At 45.2% G+C, this 23,515-nt stretch overlaps 1 protein-coding gene across 3 annotated transcripts in view; it reads left to right on the forward strand.

The window, feature by feature from the left end:
• The window catches only part of LOC115146302 (runt-related transcription factor 3-like), a 91,040-nt gene that overhangs the window by 58,484 nt on the left and 9,041 nt on the right, over positions 1-23,515 (forward strand). For 2 of the 3 annotated variants that reach the window (XM_029688300.2, XM_029688301.2), the window contains exons 6-7: positions 4,818-4,982; positions 15,535-15,606. In XM_029688300.2, the coding sequence (XP_029544160.1) occupies positions 4,818-4,982; positions 15,535-15,606 (237 nt within the window). The remainder of the gene's footprint in view (positions 1-4,817; positions 4,983-15,534; positions 15,607-23,515) is intronic. The other variant, XM_029688302.2, reaches the window with a different exon arrangement.

A 23,515-nucleotide genomic window follows, 5' to 3' on the forward strand; every position in this document is an offset into this window, starting at 1 on the left:
GCTCTATCTTGTGGTTATGATATCATAGAGAAACAACTGGGCATTCTTTCCTAAGTGCACCCTGACACATAAAATATTCATCCACCACAGAATCCCCTCCGAAATGGGTCCGTGGTGCACAGAGAACCCTGGTCGAGACCCTACAGAGTGGGAGTCAACCTCTGGCGTTCTACCAGACACATGGATGAGCGGGGTCAGGCCTAAAAAGATGTTTAAACACTGCATTGAACAGCATCAGGCAAAGGGCTCTGTCTGTCTCTTAACCTAGAGTCGATATACGTGCCCCTGTGGGAATCTAATTAGCATAATACAAAAATCCCCATAAAAATCTTTCTGTTTAAGCTCGAGATATGTTTTTTTCATTTGCATTGGATGTGTCTCAATCCACTGCATCCACCTATGTCACACTGACACATCCCGAAAATCAGTCTTCCTACAGAATTGTCTGTAGCGTCCGAATGGCCGACCAACTATATGAGACTCTCACGACCATGACGGTTGTATTTCTCTACAAGACCCGCCACCATTGCACCGATCCATTTCCTCTCTATGAGGCTTAGAGGGGTGATGTCTAAGAGAAGACAAGAGGAGGAAGGTTGTGTATACTGTATATACTGTATGTTAGCTTCCTCATGGAAAACTGTTGAAGTCTTCTCTTATATATAAAAAAGGGAGGGACAGAGAGGGAAGGGGAGAAAGACGGGGGGGAGAGAGAGAGAAGGGGGTAAAGAGGGGGGAGAGAGGAGAGCTATAGTCAACCATGTGAGTTGACTTGTAGTGTTAACAGTAACTGTGGGGTTTGGGGTAATGAGCACCAGGCCGGATCCTAATGAAGCCTCTGTCTGCTCTGCTCCTATGGTTCTCTCTCATGGTAACATTGGCTGGACAACCCCTACTGGAAGCACAGAACAGTGTGTCATCACCACACTCCCTGCCAGCTGGACCTGAGCCACTGCTGTGTGTGTGTGTGTGTGTGTGTGTGTGTGTGTGTGTGTGTGTGTGTGTGTGTGTGTGTGTGTGTGTGTGTGTGTGTGTGTGTGTGTGTGTGTGTGTGTGTGTGTGTGTGCGTGCGCGTGCGTGCGCGTGTGTATGTGCGTGTACGCGCGCGTGTGTGTGCGCGCGTGCGTGTGTACACACGTGGGTGATCTAGCGGTATGATCTCTTTCATCACCAAAGCACCAGCCAGTTCATCCCAGACCAACACAGGCCACAGAAAAAAGTTAACAATGATCCATTTTTCCCCTGGTTGTTTTTCCCCTGGTTGTTTTTCCCTGGTTGTTGTCTTCTTCCACAGAGCTGTGGGATGTATCATTTCCCTGCCCTCAGCTGTTTGAGGTGGTGTTCACCTCTTAATAACTGCACTAGGGGACATACATGGGTCTATATTTGGGGGGCCGTTTCCCCCAGACTGTGTCCCTGTGTCATAGTGAGATGGTGGGTTTATAGATGGGGTCACTCACTATTACTACATCCTTCTGCGCTTTTTACGTCTGACTCCCAACACAGACAGCTGGACATGTTGAGCAGTCAAACAGCCCACATTCAGACATTACTTATCTACACACACACACACATGCGCGCACGCAGCACACACACACACACACACACACACACACACACACACACACACACACACACACACGCGCACGCAGAAACACACACACACACACACACACACACACACACACACACACAAACCCTCACACTCCTATACTCACATACTCACACTGAGAGGGTGTTGATCCCAGTGAGAGTATGTGAGTATTCATGTGTTTGGTGTGTTTGTTACTGGTCATGTGGTGGTGTGTTTGTTACTGGTCATGTGGTGGTGTGTTTGTTACTGGTCATGTGGTGGTGTGTTTGTTACTGGTCATGTGGTGTTGTGTTTGTTACTGGTCATGTGGTGGTGTGTTTGTTACTGGTCATGTGGTGTGTTTGTTACTGGTCATGTGGTGGTGTGTTTGTTACTGGTCATGTGGTGGTGTGTTTGTTACTGGTCATGTGGTGTGTTTGTTACTGGTCATGTGGTGGTGTGTTTGTTACTGGTCATGTGGTGTTGTGTTTGTTACTGGTCATGTGGTGGTGTGTTTGTTACTGGTCATGTGGTGTGTTTGTTACTGGTCATGTGGTGGTGTGTTTGTTACTGGTCATGTGGTGGTGTGTTTGTTACTGGTCATGTGGTGGTGTGTTTGTTACTGGTCATGTGGTAGTGTGTTTGTTACTGGTCATGTGGTGGTGTGTTTGTTACTGGTCATGTGGTGGTGTGTTTGTTACTGGTCATGTGGTGGTGTGTTTGTTACTGGTCATGTGGTAGTGTGTTTGTTACTGGTCATGTGGTGGTGTGTTTGTTACTGGTCATGTGGTGGTGTGTTTGTTACTGGTCATGTGGTGGTGTGTTTGTTACTGGTCATGTGGTGTGTTTGAGGGGCCTGTGTTGGTCTGTTTGTTACTGGTCATGTGGTGTGTTTGTTACTGGTCATGTGGTGTGTTTGTTACTGGTCATGTGGTGTGTTTGAGGGGCCTGTGTTGGTGTGTTTGTTACTGGTCATGTGGTGTGTTTGTTACTGGTCATGTGGTGTGTTTGTTACTGGTCATGTGGTGTGTTTGAGGGGCCTGTGTTGTAGTTTGGGTGATGGTTATTTATCTACAGTATGTTTGCATTTGAGAGCGATGACTTGAATGTGTCTGTGTCTAGTCGTGGCACCATTGTAATGTAGACTATTCTACTTGGGAGTCAAGCTCAATCCACATAATTGTTATGTGTATGTCTGTGTGTGAAAGGGTGTGTGTGTGTGTGGGGGGGGGGGTATGGGGGAGATAGAGAATACTACATTTTATGTAAAGAGAGGGAGTGATCTCTACCAAATGGACAGAGCGGTAAACGGCAGGATATATTACCCATGGGTCAAGTCGCAGGAGGGAAGATATATTGCCCATGGGTCATCCTGAGAGAGGACGGGCAAAATCCATATCAGTCCGTCTGCTGGCCCCCTTTATATAGTGATAAAATATTCAAATCTAGCCATTACTTCACATTAGAGATGCCAGGGAGAAAACCACAGAATGTATACATGTTCTTTCAGACATGTGTTTGTTGCATTGATAGTTACATTAAAAGCCCTTCCTCCATTAGAGGAGTCCCTCATCCGGACTCACGTATGGCATTTAGGTGTGTGTGTGTGTGTGTGTGTGTGTGTGTGTGTGTGTGTGTGTGTGTGTGTGTGTGTGTGTGTGTGTGTGTGTGTGTGTGTGTGTTTGGGTAGAGTCCAGTGTGTGCACATAGTAAGTGTAAGAAAGTGTGTGTGTGTGACATCACATGTTAAATATGATTGAGAAAGATTGCATTGAATTAGCCTTGTACTGTAAGTACGCCTTTTAAGGAAAGCTTTTCAGTGGAAGAGATATTAAAGTGATAAGGGTTTTGCTTGTAGAATTTGGTCTTTCCGCGTCGTCTTCAGATCGGATGTATGCGAGGTGTCAAATATGTTTTAATTCATACATTCCAATCTTTCTCATCACACACACCTCCACGCACATGCACACATGTGCAACACGTCCACACAGTGTGTTCCAGTATGAGTGCTATAGTCTAGGAGAGATGTCTGGGTGTTTCCCTCACTGAGTGACTGCTTTGTCAGACCTGAGTCGCTGTGAGACGTACAGTATAGTCACTATTTGGACAAGTAGACCCAGTCTGTGGTGTTGTACTGGGGTTATACTGAGGTTGTACTGAGGTTATACTGGGTTTATACTGAGGTTGTACTGGCGTTATACTGAGGTTATACTGGGGTTATACTGAGGTTGTACTGAGGTTATACTGGGTTTATACTGAGGTTGTACTGGCGTTATACTGAGGTTATACTGGGGTTATACTGCTGTTATACTGGGGTTGTACTGGGGTTATACTGCCGTTATACTGGGGTTGTACTGGCGTTATACTGAGGTTGTACTGGGGTTATACTGGCGTTATACTGGGGTTGTACTGGCGTTATACTGAGGTTGTACTGGGGTTATACTGGCGTTATACTGGGGTTGTACTCGGGTTACACTGGGGTTGTACTGGCGTTATACTGGGGTTGTATTGAGGTTATACTGGGGTTGTACTGTGGTTATACTGTGGTTGTAATGGGGTTGTACTGGGGTTGTGCTGGGGCTGTGCTGGGTTATACCGGGGTTATACTGGGGTTGTACTGGGGTTGTACTGTTGAGTCGACAAGTTAGGGGATAAGGGGATAGATTCGCAGTATTTTCTGTTGCTGTAATTATAACCTATTTCATACTATCATTATCTTGCAAATATTGTATTATTAAGCTAGTACTATTGTTATACACTAGATAGAGTATTAGTGGTATTCCATGTATCTGATTATAACACAAAGGCAGGTGCAGGTTTAGCCCAACCACAACACCACTGCCTGTCAACATTCTATTCATATGTTTCTATTTCTAAGTAAACTTGGCTACTGTTCTTTTCTATAATCCGATTGAAATAGATTAGTTGGTGGAGAACAGAGGGCTTTATTCATATAATATGATTATGTCACTGTACTATCCCCAATATATACCCGCCCACTTCAAAACAGACTCACAAGGCCTAGTAAACTGTTGGTGCCATGGAGAGATCTGAGGAAAGAAAAACTCTAATATTACAGCAGACATAACATTTGGATGTACTGTTGTTTTTTCTATTTTTGACTATTTACTACCGCTGTGGAAAATGAATAAAGAGCCATGATTTCCCGGCTGTGTAGGTGGTAACTTGGGTCTCCTCTCTCTCTCATTTTCTCTCTCTCTGTCCTTCTCTCTTCCTCCCTCAGGACACAGGGTGAAGCTAGAGGATCCCCAGAAGATGCAGTTCTCTGATAGGCTGACAGAGATTGAGCGCTACCAGCGGGCCAGCCTGAGGATGGGGCCTGGTAACCCCCAGCCCCGGCCCATGCACCAGAGCCACCTGGGGCCCTCCAGCCAGTCCCAGATACAAGGTAGGACCACTGACCACACAGGAACCCCTATCACACTGACTCTTTCACTCAGTCTGTCCCAATTCAGAGCTGCTCACTCATCACAAACACTCCACGTTCTGCTACAGTACTGTATAGAGGTTTGCTCTACAAATGCCTCTCCCTAACTCTGACACATAATGAACTGACAGTGTTGCTCTAACTTTATCTCTATGGGCTGAGTTAGTCTGTATGTGGCAGGCTGAGGCCCCAGGTTGAGTTAGTCTGTATGTGGCAGGCTGAGGCCCCCATGTTGAGTTAGTCTGTATGTGGCAGGCTGAGGCCCCAGGTTGAGTTAGTCTGTATGTGGCAGGCTGAGGCCCCAGGTTGAGTTAGTTTTATGTGGCAGGCTGAGGCCCCAGGTTGAGTTAGTCTGTATGTGGCAGGCTGAGGCCCCAGGTTGAGTTAGTCTGTATGTGGCAGGCTGAGGCCTCAGGTTGAGTTAGTCTGTACGTGGCAGGCTGAGGCCCCAGGTTGAGTTAGTCTGTATGTGGCAGTCTGAGGACCCAGGTTGAGTTAGTTTTATGTGGCAGTCTGAGGCCCCAGGTTGAGTTAGTTTTATGTGGCAGGCTGAGGACCCAGGTTGAGTTAGTCTGTATGTGGCAGTCTGAGGACCCAGGTTGAGTTAGTTTTATGTGGCAGTCTGAGGCCCCAGGTTGAGTTAGTTTTATGTGGCAGGCTGAGGACCCAGGTTGAGTTAGTTTTATGTGGCAGGCTGAGGACCCAGGTTGAGTTAGTTTTATGTGGCAGGCTGAGGACCCAGGTTGAGTTAGTTTTATGTGGCAGGCTGAGGCCCCAGGTTGAGTTAGTTTTATGTGGCAGGCTGAGGACCCAGGTTGAGTTAGTTTTATGTGGCAGGCTGAGGACCCAGGTTGAGTTAGTTTTATGTGGCAGGCTGAGGACCCAGGTTGAGTTAGTTTTATGTGGCAGGCTGAGGCCCCAGGTTGAGTTAGTTTTATGTGGCAGACTGAGGACCCAGGTTGAGTTAGTTTTATGTGGCAGGCTGAGGACCCAGGTTGAGTTAGTCTGTATGTGGCAGGCTGAGGCTCCAGGTTGAGTTAGTCTGTATGTGGCAGGCTGAGGCCCCAGGTTGAGTTAGTCTGTATGTGGCAGGCTGAGGCCCCAGGTTGAGTTAGTCTGTATGTGGCAGGCTGAGGCCCCAGGTTGAGTTAGTTTTATGTGGCAGGCTGAGGCCCAAGGTTGAGTTAGTTTTATGTGGCAGGCTGAGGCCCAAGGTTGAGTTAGTTTTATGTGGCAGGCTGAGGCCCAAGGTTGAGTGCAACCCTCCCTGCTGATATGAGAGCCCAGACCTGGGGGAGGGTCCAGTACATTTACTGGCAGGGGCCGCTCACTCACGCCAGCTCTGTCCCCGGATGCCCTGCGTCGGTGAGGACCGGGGCCGCAGAGAGCAGGACGCAGGGTCCAGTCTGGGGCTAGGTGGAACCCTGATCCCTGCCAAACAGCCTGACTGGAGCACTGGGGCTGGTTCACCACGTCACACTACAGCCTCAGGAATCTCACAGCCACCTGGTACCTCTGCAATCACGTCAGTCTCAGGCTGACTGGCTTAACAGGGCAGATCTGCAGTTGAGACAGTGGGAAGGAGGGGAATGTGTGTGTGTGTGTGTGTGTGTGTGTGTGTGTGTGTGTGTGTGTGTGTGTGTGTGTGTGTGTGTGTGTGTGTGTGTGTGTGTGTGTGTGTGTGTGTGTGTGTGTGTGTGTGTGTGTGTGTGTGTGTAATGGGAAAGGGGGTACGTGGGTGGAGGTTTGCTCACAGACTTATGTCAGAGCTTCTGAACATGATGGCATGTCTGGAAGTGTGCAGACAAAACACTAATATGCACACACACACACACACACACACACACACACACACACACACACACACACACTGTCCTCTCTCACCCACTCCCTAGTTCTCATGCAGGGGGTTAAGGCTGACAGACAGAGTGAGGCTCCTTCCCAGTTAATGAGCCTATATCAGTGTGTTGTAAAGGTGTTTAGGAGTGTTTTGCTCTCTGTTGGTGGAAGTGTATCTCTCGGTACATGGGGTTTAGCCTTGTACTCCTGACTCACCACTGTAACCTAGATACACTATATATACAAAAGTATTTGGACAATCCTTCAAATGACTGGATTCTACATCTCCATGGACAAACATTGGCAGTAGAATGGCCTTACTGAAGAGCTCAGTGACTTTCAATGTGACACTGTCATAGGATGCCACCTTTCCAACAAATCAGTTCATCAAATTTCTGCCCTGCTAGAGCTGCCCCGGTCATCTGTAAGTTCTGAAACGTCTAGGAGCAACAACGGCTAAGCCATGAAGTGAAGCCACACAAGCTCACAGAACGGGACCGCCGAATGCTGAAGTGCATAGCGCGTAAAAATCGTCTGTCATCGTTTGTAACACTCACTACCGAGTTCCAAACTGCCTCTGGAAGCAAGGTCGGCACAATAACTGTTCGCCAGGAGCTTCATGAATTGGTTTTCCATGGTGTCGGCTGGAGTGGTGTAAAAATCGCTGCCATTGGACTCTGGAGCAGTGGAAACACGTTCTCTTGAGTGATGAATAACGCTTCACCATATGGCAGGCTGATGGACGAATCTGGGTTTGGCTACCTGCCCCTATAAAGGTTGGTGGAGGAGGAATAATGGTCTGGGGCTGTTTTTCATGGTTTGGGCTAGGCCCCTTAGTTCCAGTGAAGGGAAATCGTAATGCTACATTATACAATGGCATTCTGAACGATTCTGTGCTTCCAACTTTGTGGCAACAGTTTGGGGAAGGCCCTTGCCTGTTTCGGCATGACAATACCGCCGTGCACAAAGCGAGGTCCATACAGAAATGGTTTGTCGAGATCAGTATGGAAGAACTTGACTGGCCTGGACAGAGCCCTGACCTCAACCCCATTGAACACCTTTGGGATGAATTGGAATGCCGACTGCGAGCCAGGCCTAATCGCCCAACATCAGTGCCGACCTCACTAATGTCTTTGTGGCTGAATGGAAGCAAGTCCCAGCAGCAATGTTCCAACATCTAGTGGTATGTAGCGGTAAGCCTTCCCAGAAGAGTGGAGGCTGTTATAGCAGCAAAGTGGGGACCAACTCCATATAGATGCCAATGATTTTGGAATGAGATGTTCAACGAGCAGGTGTCCACATACCTTTGGTCATGTAGTGTAGCTGAGCTTAAACAACTCTGCTAATCAGCCAGTGCCATGGACCAGAAGGACCATGAGTAGTCAGCATCTATACAACTAAAGACAGTACTACTGTTACACATTTCTTGATGGTTTAAAGTTTGTGTTCTGCACTTGAATGCGTGTTGTCTGCCATTGGAACGGCCCTGGCAGGTAAGCTTATCCAGATGGACTTACAGTGCCGTTAAAAAGTATTTGCTCCCTTTCTGATTTTCTCTATTTTTGCATATTATTGCATATTTTATACTGAATGATATCAGATCAAAACCTAATATTAGATCAGTGGTGGAAAAAGTAAAGATACCTTAATAGAAAATGACTCAAGTAAAAGTGAAAGTCACCCAGTAAAATACTACTTGAGTAAAAGTCTAAAAGTATTTGATTTTTAATATACTTAAGTATCAAAAATCCTTGTCCCATCGCGCTCTATTGAGTCCTGCTGGCAGGCCGGATGCACGCTGACTCGTGTCGCCAGTTGTATGGTGTTTCCTCCAACACATTGGTGCGGTTGGCTTCCGGGTTAAGTGAGCAGTGTGTCAAGAAGCAGTGCGGCTTGGCAGGGTCTTGTTTCAGAGGACGCATGGCTCTCGACCTACGTCTCTCTTGACCTTCGCCAACTCCCGAGTCCGTACGGGAGTTGCAGCGATGGGACAAGACTGAAACTACCAATTGGATATCACAAAAAACAGGTAAAAAGTAAATGTAATTTCTCAAATATACTGAAGTATCAAAAGTAATAGTAAAAATCCTTTCAAATTCCTTATATAAAGCAAACCAGAGGGCACAATTCCAGGGGCACACTCTAACACTCACTAGGCAGGTAGCCTAGTGGTTAGAGTGTTGGACTTGTAACTGAAAGGTTGGCAGATCGACTCCCTGAGCTGACAAGGTAAAAATCTTTTGTTCAGTTACACTGTTCCTAGGCTGTCATTGAATATAAGGATTTGTTCTTAACTGACTTGCCTAGTTAAATATAGGCAAAACAAGCAAAGTGTTTAGTGAGTCCTCCAGATCAGAGGCAGTAGGGAAGTTCATTGGACCACTTTCCTGTCCTGCTAAGCATTCAAAATGTATTGAGTACCCTTGGCTGTCAGGGAAAATGTATGGAGTAAAAAGTACATGATTTTCGTTAGGAATATAGTGAAGTAAAAGTAAAAGTTGTCAAAAAAAATAAATAGTAAAGTTAAGTACAAATACAAAAAAACGACTTAACTTTAATTATTTTTACTTAAGTACTTTACACAACTTTATTAGATGAAGGGAACATGAGTTTACAAATAACAAAATACAATTATATTTATTTGATTAATTTAATGAAATAAGTTTGTAATTGTTGTGTTTTTTGTTCACTCAGGTTCCCTTTATCTAATATTAGGTTTTGGTTGAAGATCTGATAACATTTTGTGTAAAAGAATATGCAAAAGTAGAGAAAATTATAAAGGGGGCAAATACTTTTACACAGGCACAGTATCCATAAGGGCTTGCTAAATATCTCCAAATTCTTCCTGTCTAGCAGGGCAGGTGTGCAGACAGCAGTGAGATGGCAAGTGAAGAAAGGCTCTGTGCTCTGCACTCGTCTGCCTAGCTGCAGGGGGATCAGTGCAGATCTTTATAAGCATGTCAAATCTCAAAGGCCTGCACCAATACAACACACACACACTGGGTGCACACACTCCTTCAGCACAGACACACCACATTCATGCGGCTCAGAGCTGCCAGGGATGAGAGGCATAGAGGTCCAAACTGATTCCACACAACACCCGCCAGAGGCTAGAGGCCCTCTCTGAAGTGTGTGTGTTCGTGTGCGTGCGTTCGTGTGTGTGTAGACACAAGGAGGGGAGGACTGTGCAATCACACACACCTTAATCTCTGGTATTACCACCATGACTGTGTAGCTCAGGGCTAATGCTAAAATAATCAAATAACAGTGGAGAGATGTTTTCCCTCCCCTTTCTACCTAGGCTTATATGTACCTTACATTTACACTTTTTGTTCATTTAGCAGACGCTCTTATCCAGAGCGACTTACAGGGGTAATTAGTGTTAAGTGCCTTGCCCATGGGCACATCGGCATATTTTTCACTTAGTCGGCTCAGGGATTCAAACCAGCAACCTTTCAATTACTAGCCACTAGGCTACCTGCCGCCAATGTACTGTACACTTTGACACAGATCACTGGGCATGGCCATGTACAGAATTTATAGTAGTCATGTTTAGACAACACACTAATACAAACCTAGCTCAAACTAAAATAGTCCCTTGGTAATACAGGGATGTATTTACATATAAACACGACACACACCTCTGCTTTTGGCAGCCATCGCAGAAAGAGTTGTATCTTGCAGATACATTTAGTCCTGGATCTGTTTGTTTGAGAATCACGGGGTAATAGATGAGCCCTCAACACTTTAGAATGAAGTGGATTCTCATCTTCTGATTGCTAAATATGTTTTCTATTATCTACACAGAAACACAGAGTTTACAGTCGACAACAACAGGAAAAGATACAATGTAATCTCCTGCTAAAGCCCATTGCTTCATATAGTTTTCTGAGCCAGGAAATAGTGTCTGAGTTTTGTCGTCAACATAACACTTTTGAGACGTCTGCTAAACGCTGCCCTGGTTCCTCAGACGTACACACACATACAGAATACACACACACAGACACACACACACACAAAGTTACGTGCCAATGTTGCAAGCTCTGCTAGTGCTCCAGACAGACGGGATCATTAAGAGCTCATTACAGCACATGCAGTGACAGGATTCCAGCGCTCGGCTCACCACTTGTTTTTGTTCAGCCGTGGCCACAGGTGAGCCTGCTAGATGTGAAGAATTATCCTACGGGAGGGCATGTGGGAAGCTGTGTGTGTGTGTGTGGCTCTGCCAGAGCAGTCAAGCAAATCCCACACTCAGACAATCGGGTACCATACCATTTTATTCTGGTTTTCTAAATGTGTATGTGTGTGTTCTAATGATATTCAGAGAATGCTGTCCATTTCCTTAAAGCACCCTGTGTATATTGTCTACAGTTTTTACCAGTCAAACCACGCAGACAAAGAGGCAAAGATGTTGAAGATGTTAAGATTAAATGGAAAGAAAATTAGATTTCAAGGGAGAAAAAATGCAAAAAATAATCCTAGAGATTCCAGTTTTCCTCATTCTCTTTTCTAAAGGAGGCACACTTAACCAGCCTCAGACTGCTTTAACAAGCTCCCCAGACCAGAGCTGTTCTTTTAACTTCAATGTGTTTTTAGAAGAAGAAAAAAGACAGTGGCAATTTAATCGTTGAATACAAAAGTATTTGACCTTTTGAGGTGGTATCATTTAACATGCTATTTGTTCCAACACCTGCGTTCCTAACTGGATGAATATCAAATACTAGCATAACTTTCCGCCATCTAGTCAAGTGCTCACTGCTTTGATGAGGGCCCAAGAAACCTGCGTCGCTGAGGAGGTGTGTGTGTGTGATGGCTGTGAGTGATAAAACACACTCTGGTTGTATTAATGCTCTCACCCCGATGAGGGATCTAGTCTTAATGATTCTAGCAGAGCAGGAAACAAAGGACCACCTCCATGCTGCCCAGGACGATCCCATCTCAGCACCCTGTTAAGACCCCTCTAAAGACTGGCATGTCAGCATGCCAGGAGACTGTAGTTCTGGGGTTATGGTAACCTCATCTCACATTAAATCAAGGCTAAGATAATACAAGAAGCTTCTCATTATGCTTCATAGAATGTACAGTATGATTCACAAGTTGGCATGCTAAGCCATTACACCTGGGAGATGTATATATGTGATATGTTACATGAAAACCATTTACTGGTGGTTACAGGAGATGCTTTGAAGTACTCCTCCAATACATCAAAACTGTTCCAATGGCAAATATCTGCAGCCATTCTACTGTGGTGAAATGTCAAACAGCTGAATCTATCCTGGATTCTCTCTGGTTGTGAAAATCCTGCTAGCTATAGTGAGGCCCTACCTCTCCTCCCTTGTCCACAGGGACCACACTGTTTACTCCACATAAACAAGATGGCTGGCCCCCTAAGCAAACGCCTGCGCCAGTCTCTATCACTAACAGCCCTGATCAGACCCAGAGCCCTTAACCGCTGGTCCAGTGTCAGATTTGATTTAATCCTCCTAATGGTAAATGTTAGGATGTGGAGTTGGGTAATCTGGATCTGTGTCTAGCTCAAGTCTCAGACCCACTCTAACAGCCAGCAGGACATGATCAACCAATTAGAACCAACAAAGAGTCACTGTGAGAAACAACAAGCATGCCAGTCCCTGGAGCAGGCAACCAGGCACATTGCACATGCTTATAGATGGCAAGGCCATGTCTCTGTTTGGAAGTAGCAGATGTGGTTACTGGGTAGTTGTGTTGGTCTGTGGGTCGTTGACTATATGTCAGGACAAGACCAGAGAGAGGTGACCATGCTGTGAGCCTGGTAGAAAGGCTGTTGGCTACAAGATGCTGATTTGGGCATCAATGCATGCTGGTCCGTGCCAAACCCGTACAGGAAAGGAGCTCTATGGCCAAACGCAACCAAAACTAGCGGGAATCCAGACCAGCAACTAGTGATTCCGTTTGACTTTTACAGCGCTTTATTTACATAATATGTCAAAGGCAACCATGGAGTTTATTTGTTATGGTGCCTAAGAGCTGCACTTGTGGTCACTCTATTTTTTTGACCTTAGGATGAATTACTCAAACTGAAAATGTTTTTGTTCACCAATAAAAAAAATGTTCTCTTTTGAAGCCATCTCTCCACAGTCAAAAGAAAAAGAGAAGGGAAAGCAAGTTTTTTACCAGACTCAACTGTTTGTGTTAGTTATAATTTAACATCAGAGCCGGGTCCAGTATTACATTTCAGCAATTACAGCCACTACATGTGTGCAATGAGCAGTCTCTATTGACTCTGAGGAGAGGGGAAAGGGAAGGAGGGAGGGTGCGGGGCTCTCAAATAGAACGTAGGATTTTTCAGCCAATGTGTTTGTTTTTACTCATGTTAAAAGTGAGGGCTCAAAAGACATATAAAATGTCCCACATAGCTGAGCCAAGGCCATGTTCCTCCCCTCTCTCTCTCTCTCTCTCTCTCTCTCTCTCTCTCTCTCTCTCTCTCTCTCTCTCACTCTCTCACTCTCACTCTCTCACTCTCTCACTCTCTCTCGCTCTCTCCTTCTCTGTCTCTCTCTCTCTCTCTCTCCTTCTCTGTCTCTCTCTCTCTCTTTCTCTCTCTCTCCGTCTCCCTCTCTCTCCTTCTCTGTCTCTCTCTCTCTCTCTCTCTCTCTCTCTTCTTCTCTGTCTCTCTCTCTCTCTTTTCTTCTCTGTCTCTCTCTCTCCTCTGTCTCTCTCTCTCTCTCTCTCTCTCTCTCTCTCTCTCTCTCTCTCTCTCTCTCTCTGTCTCTCTCTGTCTCTCTCTCGACTCTCACATTTTCTTTCTTCGTAGCGACGCCTAGGGCCTAAGTGAAACAGGAAGCCAGCACAAGCCCGGCATTCACTGTGTCTCAATGACACGCTTCATTGCGCCAGGCGCATTACATGTCTCTGAGGCGCTGCCGGATCCGGAGTCACGAGGAAGAACGCCATCTTGGTTCGAAATGTCTCAGCAGACGCCCTTTCATCTCCAACTGCACTTCAAATGCAGATTGTGTGTTTATTTGTGTCCTCCCAGCCATCAGTGGCGCCGCCCCAAAAACGTTAATATTTGTGACGCAGCCGTTGTCTCCTACCAATCCTGCACCTACCCCTTACCCCCTAATCTCTGGCCCCGCCCGGGGGCCGAGCCTCTTATTAACAGGGGTAATCTGTGCCGCTGGTATTGACGTTGTCCACAGGCCAATCAAAATATTTGTAAAAAATGTTTATTTTCTTGAGCGAATTGCACCAGCTGCTTCGAAGCCTTTCTGAATAACCCCATTTATGTGTAAGAATTTCCCATTGTGGGGCGAAGCTCGGAACCTCTCAGTGGCTGAGTGCTGATCTGGGCCTTTGGAGAGGAAGTAGAGTAGCTCAGAGGGTGAGAGAGCTTCTACACACCTCAGCCCCAGCCAGCCTGGGCCCAGTGTGGGCATAGGTGAACAACCCCTCCCCTCCACCTCCTCTCCCTGTTCCTGGCCCCTCTCAAGGTCAGGATCACCACTGCTAATATAGCGGTTAGGATGTTGTTCCTCACTTCATACTGTAGCGTAGTGTTACTGTAGCAGGATGAGGGCCAGGGACATGACCAGAGTACTCTCCAGGCCTTAGTTACTGTATGTTAATGGAAAACTGCCATGCAAATATGTATGCCTATGAATCTGTATGTGTACTAGTGTTTATGAGAATGTTTGTGCGTGTGTGTGTGTGTGTGGCACAGTATGAGAGGCGTGGCGAGCAATATAAGATGGCCATGATTAACTGTCTGAGACAAGAGGCATGAAATATACAGAGAGGGGATAATTGAGGAGGCTTGGACTACATATACACATCACCTGAGACAATTCACACTATATAACATCTTCAAGAACAGCTAAGGACAACATTTGACACATTCTCTTTCATAATTGTACATTAATAGATAAAACTGTCATACAAATATAATAACAGGAGATATATGACAGTGTCTCTATGAATCTGTATGTGTACTAGGGTTTGTATGAGAATGTTTGTGCATGTGTGTGTGTACAAGCATGGGTGTTTGAGGTCCATGGTTCGTGCAGGTTGGCTTGTAACAACTGCCCCATCTCAGACCGAGAGCAAACAGACACTATTTGCATGTCAAATTGTCAGCCTCCTGCGGTGTGGCCGTTGAGTGTGAACCAGGGTCCCACGCGCTGCGCCAGTAGGGATTCTTCTCTCCCTGACAGGCTGACTGGACAGGCCAACAAAGGCCTCACACCTCTGCTCACCAGCCCCTTGAGAGACCAAAATATTCTTGTTAGCTCCAACAACCCATCAGCCCTGCTTTCCCAGGCCCTCTCTCCAGTCTCACTCCAGTGAGAGCTCCCCCTCTGCCCTCCTCTCTGCTCAGTCAGCACAGACAGACCTGTCACAGGTAGACAGTTCCCCAAACATGTTGCAGGCTTTTTTAGGGCATTGAGGAGATGGGAGATTAGCTACACTCCCCTCACTCAAACTCATTAAGTGCACATAACTACAGAATCATAACCTGAAACAATTATCTCTAAATACCTTGTACTTGTACTGTGCACCAGAATTAGAAACACTCAAGCTATGAGGTTTTTGTCATACCGCACAGATTCAGTACCTGCCCAGGCTACAGTATTAGCAGGCTAGTGTCATGTCTAAATTCTCCTTAATTAACACATAATATCTGTGTTCATTGCAGCCCTGTGGTCTGACCAGATTGACCCACCAGCTCTGAAGACATGCAAAGTGGAGGACGACCTCAGATGGTCAAGTAAGAGAGATATAATATATACTCTGCCCTGGGTCCTATCCTCCTAAACTATCCTCCTAAACTCATCTGAATCGTCTTTCTTCTCACTTGTGCTTTCTCTCCATTATTTTATAATGCTCTCTCTCTCTCTCTCTCTCTCTCTCTCTCTCTCTCTCTCTCTCTCTCTCTCTCTCTCTCTCTCTCTCTCTCTCTCTCTCTCTCTCTCTCTCTCTCTCTCTCTCTCAACAGTAGGAAGTAAACAAACATTCTTCTCTCCTTAGATGACCCCAAATTTTTGCGTGTGTGCGCAGGCCAGTATGGCAAGATGTTTGCAAGTGTTGTTTGTTGGTTTCTGAGGCTCAATCATAACATGCCAGGCCCAATCATGGCACAGAATAAGAGGTGTGGCGAGCAATAAGAGATTACCATAATTACCAGTCTTGGACTACATATACATATCACCCAAGACAATTCACACAATATAACCTCTTCAAGAGGAGCTAAGGACACAAATTGAGAAATTCTGCGTCATAATTGTACATCAATAGTTAATCAAACATTTTTCTGACACAGTGCAATGAATATAGAGATATTGGAAAAGCTCGAACTATGGGTATGGCAATGGGTGTTCCACTCGTTGTGACATTTTTGGGAATGTGTTTCGGTTTGCCCTCAGGGCTCTAGATCCCAGAACATTCCAGAACACCCCGTCGCTCCCCTCTCCCTCCCTCCCTGCTTCCCTCCATCATGGTGTTTTGGCACTCTTCTTCTCCTGCCTTACAGCCACTCAGCCACCCACCCGTCCTCTTCCCAGAAACCACCGCACCAGACCTGCTGAGTCATCTGCTCACACACCCTTCCATGTTACTCCTAGATGCTCCTTGTACTCACACACCCTTCTGTAGGACTGATCAGTTGGGCTTGCTGGAAGTTTTCAATACGTTTGATGAGGAAACCCCTGGGGTAAAACAGTATTTTAGGTGTGACTGTCAGTGATTTCCAAAAACAACAGTTTCATCATTTTCCCCTGATTTAGAATGAGGAGATGGAATGTATAGATTGGCAAATTCCCTTGCCAGATATTCATTTCAGAGCAAGATATTCACTAAGGTGTGAAAAGTAGAATTGACGTTTGATGGAGACTATTGTTATTGAGGTTGAGGTCCCAATGTATAATCATGAAATTCCAACCCAATTCCAAAGAGACTGAAATAGAAATAAATGAGTACGACAATAAATAATACATAGGAGTGTACATGCCACCTGGCCAGAGCTTGCAAACTCTTTAGCAATAACAAATATTAATAGAACCCATCCAGGTAATTTAGTTATCCAAACTCCTAAATCATATCTGGTTCGTTGATACATTAGGAAAATCTCTGTGTTTTATCATCACAAACTCCCTAATGCCTTGATCGTGTTGCTGGTGATAAATAGGACCATGCAAAACTTGCTTGGCTCACATGTTACAGTGGCTACCATGGATAGGTCTTTGGGGTTGTTGACGTGTTATTCTATTTGCATCAGATGCGAAGCTCTGACCCCAAGGCCTAAGCGCTTATACAAACATCTACAGCTCATTTGTGTTCATTTGTGTCTCCTATTCTTTGGCTTGTGGACCAACATTATTTGCCTGGCTTTGTATTGCTTGGCCATACTGATGTCAGCTGTGACCATCCTTGTAGCATTTGGTCAAAAATAAAAACTATAAAAACTCTCATCACATCTCAAATCAGTGATGGTCTGGGAAGCATGGGACAGTCACTTGTCTCTGGCTGCGGTCTGAGGGGGGAGATGAAAGGAGAAGAGATCTATCTCTCCATCTATCTCTCTCTGGGCCAGCCTGATCTGAGGTTTTCTCCCTCTCTTTCCCACCTCTCCGCTCATTTGCCTGAGACACCATTCCCTGGGTGCTATTTGTCGACGTTTGCATTCAGAGTAAACATTTCACAGGTGAGCACCTGGATTTGCATCCCTTCACCCCTCCACACACACCTCGCTGGCGGGCTCTGCTCGCCCTTATGTTAACAACCAAAATCAGTTTCTCCCATAAGCAAATGAGGCAAACCTCCCTCCGTATCTGGGTTACACGCTTGACTGTGGACTAGTGGACCTCAGAGAGAGAGAGTGTGACAGCGAGAGAGAGAGAGAGAGAGAGAGAGAGAGAGAGAGAGAGAGAGAGAGGTTTCCCCCGCCCTGCTGTGTGGCAGAACTCAATATGGGAGCACGCACACAAGCAAGGGAGTGAGGGAAAGGGAGGAACGCGCTAGAACACTGTGTTCTCTTAAAAAAAACTTGATTCCAAGCCACCACTTTTAGAGTGGGAACATCACAGACGGTGGGCCTTGCCAGCCAGCCCTCTGGGGTTCATCCCCTCTCATGTCCCTGCAAACAACACGTTTCAGCTGAGCCTAATGGAGATCATGTGTGGGGTGGGCCCCTGCTACCAGCTAGGCCCCGTCAGGACCCTGTGCCATAGATCCACCACTCCTCCTCCCCAGTCCTGCGGCAGAGCCTAGGGCCTAGGTCTATACCTAGCTGGCAGAGAGAGGAGGAGAGGGCTGTGTGTGGATTAGGGTAGCAAACAGGGTGAATAGAAAAAGAAGATTGCAAAACTGTGGTTATGTTTGTGAGTATGGCGTTGTTTATCTAACCCTCTCCTCTAGGGGGAGCCGCTGAACTGCTGAGAGGGGAACGGTTGTGGTGGGTGCTCTCTGGCTGGCCGACCGCCAAGGTTGTGACACAACACAACCCCATTAAGGTGTTTTGATAAGTGTCCAGTTGAGTTTCCCTTGACGAAATACAGGAGCCTGTCCCCGCCACAATTTAGTCAACACGATTCAACTGGTGACAATTAAATAGAGATCATGTGTGGGGTGGGCCACAACCACCAGAGCCATCAAGTCCCCGTGCCACAAATCCCAGCTCTACCCTAAAGCATATATTCAGCAGGAAGAGACAGAGAGAGAGAGACAGGGGGGGCTGACTCCACTTCTCCCGAATCGACAGCAGCTGAAGGTTTGGATTTTCCTTGCGTGAAATCAGATATGGGGCCCGACTCCGGGGCCTGCTAGACTCTGGAAAAAGAAACAGACCCCTAACCCTCCTCATGCACCCCCCTTATCCGGAAAATAAGAGAATTTCAACTGCAGAAAATAAACGTGTCCCTGTAAAAAATGAAGCAGAAGCCGTGGAAATTACAAAGGAACATGTTTTTTTTGTTGCTGAAAATATACCCAGTTCTCCAGACGTAGGGGAAAGACATTTCAACAAGACTGTGGCACGCAAGTTCAGCATCCTACCCCCTCAGGGCTGTGGCGTGCAAGCGCTTGCTGTTTCACAAATACAGAATGTCTTGGGAGAGGTTGAAGGTAGCTGAAGGATGGGACTAAAACAAAAACAAAAGAGAACTATTGTAAAATATACTGTGTCAGTAAAATGTGTATAGTATGTGTAAGCTGGAAGTAGAAGCCTAAGTGTTGTTGTCTATTAGTTTACTCCAATTAGGGGAGGGTGGTGGGGTTAGGGGAAATGATAAAGGAAGATATATTCAAAATATATTTTATTTACAGTGCATTCGGAAGGTTTTCAGACCCCTTGACTTTTTCCACATTTTGTTACGTTACAGCGTTATTCTAAAATTGATTCAATTGTTTTTTCCCCCAAATCAATCTTCACACAATACCCCATAATGACAAAGCAGAAACAGGTTTTTATCATTTTTTGCAAATGTACTAAAAATAAAAAACAGAAATATCACATTTCCATAAGTATTCAGACCATTTACTCAGTACTTTGCTGAAGCACCGATTACAGCCTCAAGTCTTCTTGGGTATGACACTACAATCTAGGCATACCTGTATTCTTCTCTGCACATCCTCTCAAGCTCTGTCAGGTTGGATGGGAAATGTCGCTGTCTCTCCAGAGGTGTTCAATCAGGTTCAAGTCCGGGCTCTGGCTGGGCCACTCAAGGAAATTCAGAGACTTGTCTCGAAGCCACTCCTGCATTGTCTTGGCTGTGTGCTTAGGGTTGGTGTCCTGTTGGAAGGTTAACCTTTGCCCCAGTCTGAGTTCCTGAGTGCTCTGGAACTTTCCTCCGTTCATCTTTCCCTCGATCCTGACTAATCTCCCAGTCCCTGCTGCAGAAAAACATCTCCACAACATCATGCTGCCACCACCATTCTTTACCGTAGGCTTGCTGCCTCCAGATGTGATCCTTGGCATTCTGGCCAAAGAGTTCAATCTTGGTTTCATCAGACCAGAGAATCTTGCTTCTCATGGTCTCAGAGTCTTTAGATGCCTTTTGGCAAACTCCAAGCGGGCTGTCATGTGCCTTTTACTGATGGGTGTCTTCTGTCTGGCCACTCTACCATAAAGGCATAATTGGCTAAAGTGCTGCAGAGATGGTTGTCCTCCTGGAAGGTTCTCCCATCTCCACAGAGGAACTCTGGAGCTCCGTCAGAGTGACCATCGGGTTCTTGGTCATCTCCCTGACCAAGGCCCTTCTCCCCCGATTGCTCAGTTTGGCCGGGCGGCCAGCTCTAGGAAGAGTCTTGATGGTTCCAAAATTCTTCCATTTAAGAAAGATGGAGGCCACTGTGTTCTTGGGGACCTTCAATGCTGCAGAAATGTTTTGGTACCCTTCCTCGACACAATCCTGTCTCAGAGCTCTACGGAAAATTCCTTCGAACTCATGGCTTTGTTTTTGCTCTGACATGCACTGTCAACTGCAGGACCTTATGACCACATGTGTGTGCCTTTCCACATCATGTCCATTGAATCATGTCCATTGAATTTACCACAGGTGGACTCCATTAAAGTTGTATTTTAGAAACATCTCAAGGATGATCAATGGAAACAGGATGCACCTGAGCTCAATTTCAAGTCTGAAAATCTCAAAAGGTTTGAAAATATATATTAATAAGGTATTTCTATTTTCCCTTTGTTATTATGGGGTATTGTGTGTAGATTGATGAGGAACATTTTTAATTTAATCAATTTTAGAATATGGCTTTAACGTTAAAAAAAATTGCAAAAATGGAAGGGGTCTGAATACTTTCCGAATGCACTATATATACAGTTGAAGTCGGATGTTTACATACACCTTAGCCAAATACATTTAAACTCAGTTTTTCACAATTGCTGACATTTAATCCTTGTAAAAAATTCCCTGTCTTAGGTCAGTTAGGATCACCACTTTATTTTAAGAACGTGAAATATCAGAATAATAGTAGAGAGAATTATTTATTTAAGCTTTTATTTCTTTCATCACATTACCAGTGGGTAAGAAGTTTACATACTCTCAATTAGTATTTGGTAGCATTGCCTTTCAATTGTTTAACTTGGGTCAAACGTTTCGGGAAGCCTTCCACAAGCTTCCCACAATAAGTTGTGTGAATTTTGGCCCATTCCTCCTGACAGAGCTGGTGTAACTAAGTCAGGTTTGTAGGCCTCCTTGCTCGCACACGCTTTTTCAGTTCTGCCCACAAATGTTCTATAGGATTGAGGTCAGGGCTTTGTGATGGCCACTCCATTACCTTGACTGTGTTGTCCTTAAGCCATTTTGCCACAATTTTGAAAGTATACTTTGGGTCATTGTCCATTTGGAAGACCATTTGCGACCAAGCTTTAACTTCACACAGAACTTCCTCTGATGTCTTGAGATGTTGCTTCAATATATCCACATAATTTCCCCTCCTTATGATGCCATCTATTTTGTGAAGTGCACCAGTCCCTCCTGCAGCAAGCACCCCCACAACATGATGCTGCCACCCCCGTGCTTCACGGTTGGGATGATGTTCTTCGGCTTACAAGCCTCCCCCTTTTTCCTCCAAACATAACGATGGTCATTATGGCCAAACAGTTCTATGTTTGTTTCATCAGACCAGAGGACATTTCTCCAACAAGTACAATATTTGTCCTCATGTGCAGTTGCAAACCATAGCCTGGCTTTGTTATGGCAGTTTTGGAGCAGTGGCTTCTTCTTGCTGAGTGGCCTTTCAGGTTATGTCGATATAGGACTCATTTTACTGTGGATATAGATACTTTTGTACCTGTTTCCTCCAGCATCTTCACAAGGGCCTTGGCTGTTGTTCTGGGATTGATTTGCACTTTTCGACACCAAAGTACGTTCATCTCTAGGAGACAGAACGCGTCTCCTTTCAGCAGTATGAGGCTGCGTGTTCCCATGGTGTTTATACTTGCGTACTATTGTTTGTACAGCTTACTTAACATGGTACCTTCAGGCATTTGGAAATTGCTCCCAAAGAAGAACCAGACTTGTGGAGGTCAACAATTATTTTTCTGAGGTCTTGGCTGATTTCTTTTGATTTTCCCATGATGTCAAGCAAAGAGTCACTGGGTTTGAAGGTAGGCCTTGAAATACATCCACAGGTACACCTCCAATTGACTCAAATGATGTCAACTAGCCTATCAGAAGCTTCTAAAGCCATGACATCATTTTCTGGAATTTTCCAAGCTGTTTAAAGGCTCAGTCAACTTCGTGTATGTAAACTTCTGACCCACTGGAATTGAGATACAGTGAATTATAAATTAAAATAATCTGTCTGTAAACAATTGTTGGAAAAATGACTTGTGTCATGCACAAAGTAGATGTTCTAACCAACTTGCCAAAACTATAGTTTGTTAAAAATACATTTGTGGAGTGGTTGAAAAACAAGTTTTAATGACTCCAACCCTGTATATACAGTACCAGTCAAAAGTTGGGACAAACCTACTCATTCAAGGGTTTTTCTTTATTTGTACTATTTTCAAATGAGTTGGTTTGTCCAAACTTTTGACTTGTACTGTGTATTTTCTATGACATCCAAATCCACATTTTACACTGAACCCATCAACACCAAATCAAGTGGAATCAGACTGTGTGTGTGTGTGTGTGTGTGTGTGTGTGTGTGTGTGTGTGTGTGTGTGTGTGTGTGTGTGTGTGTGTGTGTGTGGCAAGTAACTACGTCACACCTGTTGTATTCACAATGTCTCTTTTAAGCCACTGAAGCTCAGGACAAGGAAGTCAAAGTCAAACAAATTCTAGAGCATACATTGCATACCTACATTCCCACCTTACCCAGTATCAATATGCCACTACTGCTTATGTACAAAAAATCAGCTACAAACAGACAGAACATTATGCAGCCCATTAGCCTACGTACAGGTCATCTAGATAAAATGTATGCCACTAAACTACAGGAGGTTGGTGGCACCTTAATTGGGGAGGAAGGGCTTGTGCTAATGGCTGGAGCGGAATTAGTGGAATGGTATCAGCTACATCAAACATATGGTTTGATGCCGTTCCATTTGCTTGATGAAAGCCATTATTATGAGCCGTCCTCCCCTCAGCAGCCTCCACTGCACTAAACCGTGTGCAATTGCAAGATAGCAAGATGGGGAGACTTACGCCACTTCACAATAACTGGCACACCTGCATGTTGCACGCCTCGGTAACCGAAGGCCACGTGTCTGGTTTCCGTGGGGTTCATTATTAATTGCTGCATGACAAATTTAAGATTATAAAAAGTATAGGCAAACGATCATATTTTTCAATCCTTGCAGTTTACAGTAACGACAGTTGGCCTACCTAATGAAACACAGCTTTGGCAGGATGCTATTAGGCTACAATGCAAATTGCGCCCGTCTTGTAAAATCTTGGCCAACTATAACTGTTTTAGGTAGTAATGTAACCCTAATTTATTGACTTAATTATCTATCACTTTCTGTGAAGGCCCATTGCTAAAGAATCGAGTTACAATGACGTTCCTTTCTATGTAGTTTAATTCGAATAGTAGCTGTAGCACATAATTGACTCAGGTGAATCCCCCGCGCAGGTGAGCATGGGGAAAGGTATTGTCAGAATAAAAGTCCCTGACATAAAGTCTAAATGGTGACACTATAATAAAAGTCTCAGAATTCTGATTAT

This window comes from Oncorhynchus nerka, linkage group LG18 (genome assembly GCF_034236695.1).
Source record: "Oncorhynchus nerka isolate Pitt River linkage group LG18, Oner_Uvic_2.0, whole genome shotgun sequence".
Lineage (NCBI taxonomy): Eukaryota > Metazoa > Chordata > Actinopteri > Salmoniformes > Salmonidae > Oncorhynchus > Oncorhynchus nerka.